This window comes from Protobothrops mucrosquamatus, unplaced genomic scaffold (genome assembly GCF_001527695.2).
Source record: "Protobothrops mucrosquamatus isolate PMUCROS unplaced genomic scaffold, P.Mucros_1.0 scaffold2296, whole genome shotgun sequence".
NCBI lineage: Eukaryota > Metazoa > Chordata > Lepidosauria > Squamata > Viperidae > Protobothrops > Protobothrops mucrosquamatus.
Window position 1 is genome coordinate 91,425 of NW_015388382.1, and position 2,500 is coordinate 93,924.

Genomic DNA, 2,500 nt, shown 5'->3' on the forward strand with positions numbered 1-2,500 from the left:
ATCAGTCTAACCTTCAAGGAATCCTTTCCAAGGTGCTTAATGGTCCCACGGCCAAAAGGCAGCACATGCATACTTGTGTCCACCTGAAAGATTTCTTTGAGGAATTTGTTTTTGGATGAATAAACAAGTTGCATTATGTCTGAGCTAAGCATATCACGATTTTTTTCAAGGAAACCTGTGGGGAAGAAACACAATAAATGTATTCTTTCCATTTGATGTTAATTGCATTTTCATGGTCATTTTATTAGGTTAAGCCTTTTCCTTGCACAGATAGCTAGTTTTCACCACTCCATTTAAACCAATTCTTTGCAAATGAAAGAAGTGTAGGGCTGGAAGTTCTAGATATTAGTCACTGAGCTAGCAAAAAAAGTATACTGACATAGGTTTTATTGCCTATATTTTTCCCAACACATATTTTGCCACAGTTACAAGCCTTGAACATCATTCTGTCCTCATTTATTATTGACAATTTTTTTTAAAAAATGTTGAATTGCCCTGGTATTGTTTCCACTCTCACCAAGTATCTGACAATTAAAAAAGCAATGCCAATCACTCTCCCTTACGGGATGGGGCAGGTGAGTTTTGCTACCTGTCATGTAACAATCTATTGATAGCAGGGGAGGGAGGTGTACAGGGTGAAATAGCAGAAAGTGCTCTTAATGTTCTTGTTTTGAGCAATCTCTACTCATGACACACCTGTTACCTGACAAATTCTCAGATGAGACTGAACCATAATGTAAATATTGATCAAATACTTTTTAATGTCAAGGCCAAAAAGAGAGCAGTCAAATTTCCAATGAATAAAAAAGACAGAAGAAGTCCTTAAATCTTGGAATACATACATTCATATATACATATATGGACACATTCTGATTTCTAAGTACTGCAGAAAGCAGATTTTCCATTTCTATATGGCTTTTTTCTGAGCTGTAATAAGGAAACTTATCTAGTCATGTGAAGTCTGTCATCTTCTGCCATAGACAGTTTCTAATTCCTAAATATGGAGTTAAATGTCTGGAGAGTCAAGATTTATTATTGTGTCTGGCATGAAGCTTTCACAGCATCCTATGCTGCCAACACCCGAGCAGAGTGCCCAAATGGCCCCTGCTTCTCCCACGCACTATGAAGATATAAGTAACTATGATGCATTGTACAAATAGAGGATTTAGAAACTGCAGTTGTATGAGACTCTTGGGTGCTTAAAACAAGTAATAAAACCAGGAAGAAGTACAGCTGCACAAAGCCCCTTTGTGCTGACGCTCCTGTAAGACAGAAGTAGTAATATGCAACTAGCATAACTCAGCTCACTTTTCTGGTTTAAATCAATTTTCTGTGCAATACAAGGACTGGCACTCTTTTTAAAAATCAATAAACTCATGTTTTTAAGGAGCCTGCATGTGACCTGACAAGCGCTTCAGAAAGTGCCAGTCATGCACTACATGGGCATATGCCTGTTTGTAATCCAGGTGTCCAGTCTGTTCTGCATCTCCAGCCAAACCAGTTCTGGAAGACAACAGCAATCAGAAAGAACAGAAATGCCCTCAAGAGGCCAACAGAAGCTATTTCAGAAGCAGATTCTGAAGCCTGCTCTCATCAACAACAAATACTCAATATGCCAGATCCTATTTGCAGAAAGAGTTGTGTCAGAGCAAGAGGAAAAACCTATTTTAAAACCAGCACTAGTAAGGGTTGTTTATACTCTTTATGCAATTTCTGATATGGGCTGGTGAGACAAAGAAAATATCATGAGGACATGGCAGAAAAAAGAGATTGCTAGGACTGGAACAAGTGAAGAACCACCCAAGTTTCTTGCATTTGCTAGACTGTCTAATCATCATTGTTCCAAAACAAAAAAATATTCAGATCAGGCTTTACAACAATGGCTTAAAGATGCTATAAATCACTAGTGGGGAGATGACTTAAGTAACAATGATTAAAACTATTTATAGTAAGATAATCTCCTTACTGGTATTGATCCTGGAACAAAAAATATCTATTAACCAATGGAAAAGAAGCTGAAACTCACCTTCTGACTGGTAATAAACAATACCAGCAAAATGGTTAATAGCAAAAATTGTATCATGGACATTCTTTGGAGGAATGTAGATTTTGCTTCTGCCATGGTGCAAGTTGATTTTGTTTAGCATAGTAGTGTCTGTCCCCTGGGAACATTCAAAAACATGAGTTGAAGCAAAATGAATTCATTTTTTATGTTAATATGCTAAAAAGAGCAACAACAATAGTAACAAATTTATGATAAAAGTAACAAGGGCCAAATCTAATCTATGATGAGGTATGGTAGATTCAAATGAAGTATCCTCACTTTGTTAATTAGTAGACAACCCATGGTCATTGGGTCTTCCTTTCAGAGATATTTCCTTACCTAAGCAGAAAAACAGAATGCCAATGGGCAGGCAAAAAAGCAGCAGGCTAGGACTGACTTCCTGTCAGTGTATTATAGGTAGCCCTTGACCTACAATAATTCATTTAGTGACGGTTT

At 37.3% G+C, this 2,500-nt stretch overlaps 1 protein-coding gene across 1 annotated transcript in view; it reads right to left on the reverse strand.

Annotated features, from left to right (window-relative positions):
* MYO7B (myosin VIIB) overlaps nucleotides 1-2,500 on the reverse strand; it is a 60,675-nt gene that overhangs the window by 42,011 nt on the left and 16,164 nt on the right. Inside the window, exons 13-14 of the mRNA XM_029285820.1 lie at nucleotides 2,027-2,162; nucleotides 12-175 (exon numbers count right to left, since the gene is read on the reverse strand). Of these exons, the coding sequence (XP_029141653.1) occupies nucleotides 12-175; nucleotides 2,027-2,162 (300 nt within the window). The remainder of the gene's footprint in view (nucleotides 1-11; nucleotides 176-2,026; nucleotides 2,163-2,500) is intronic.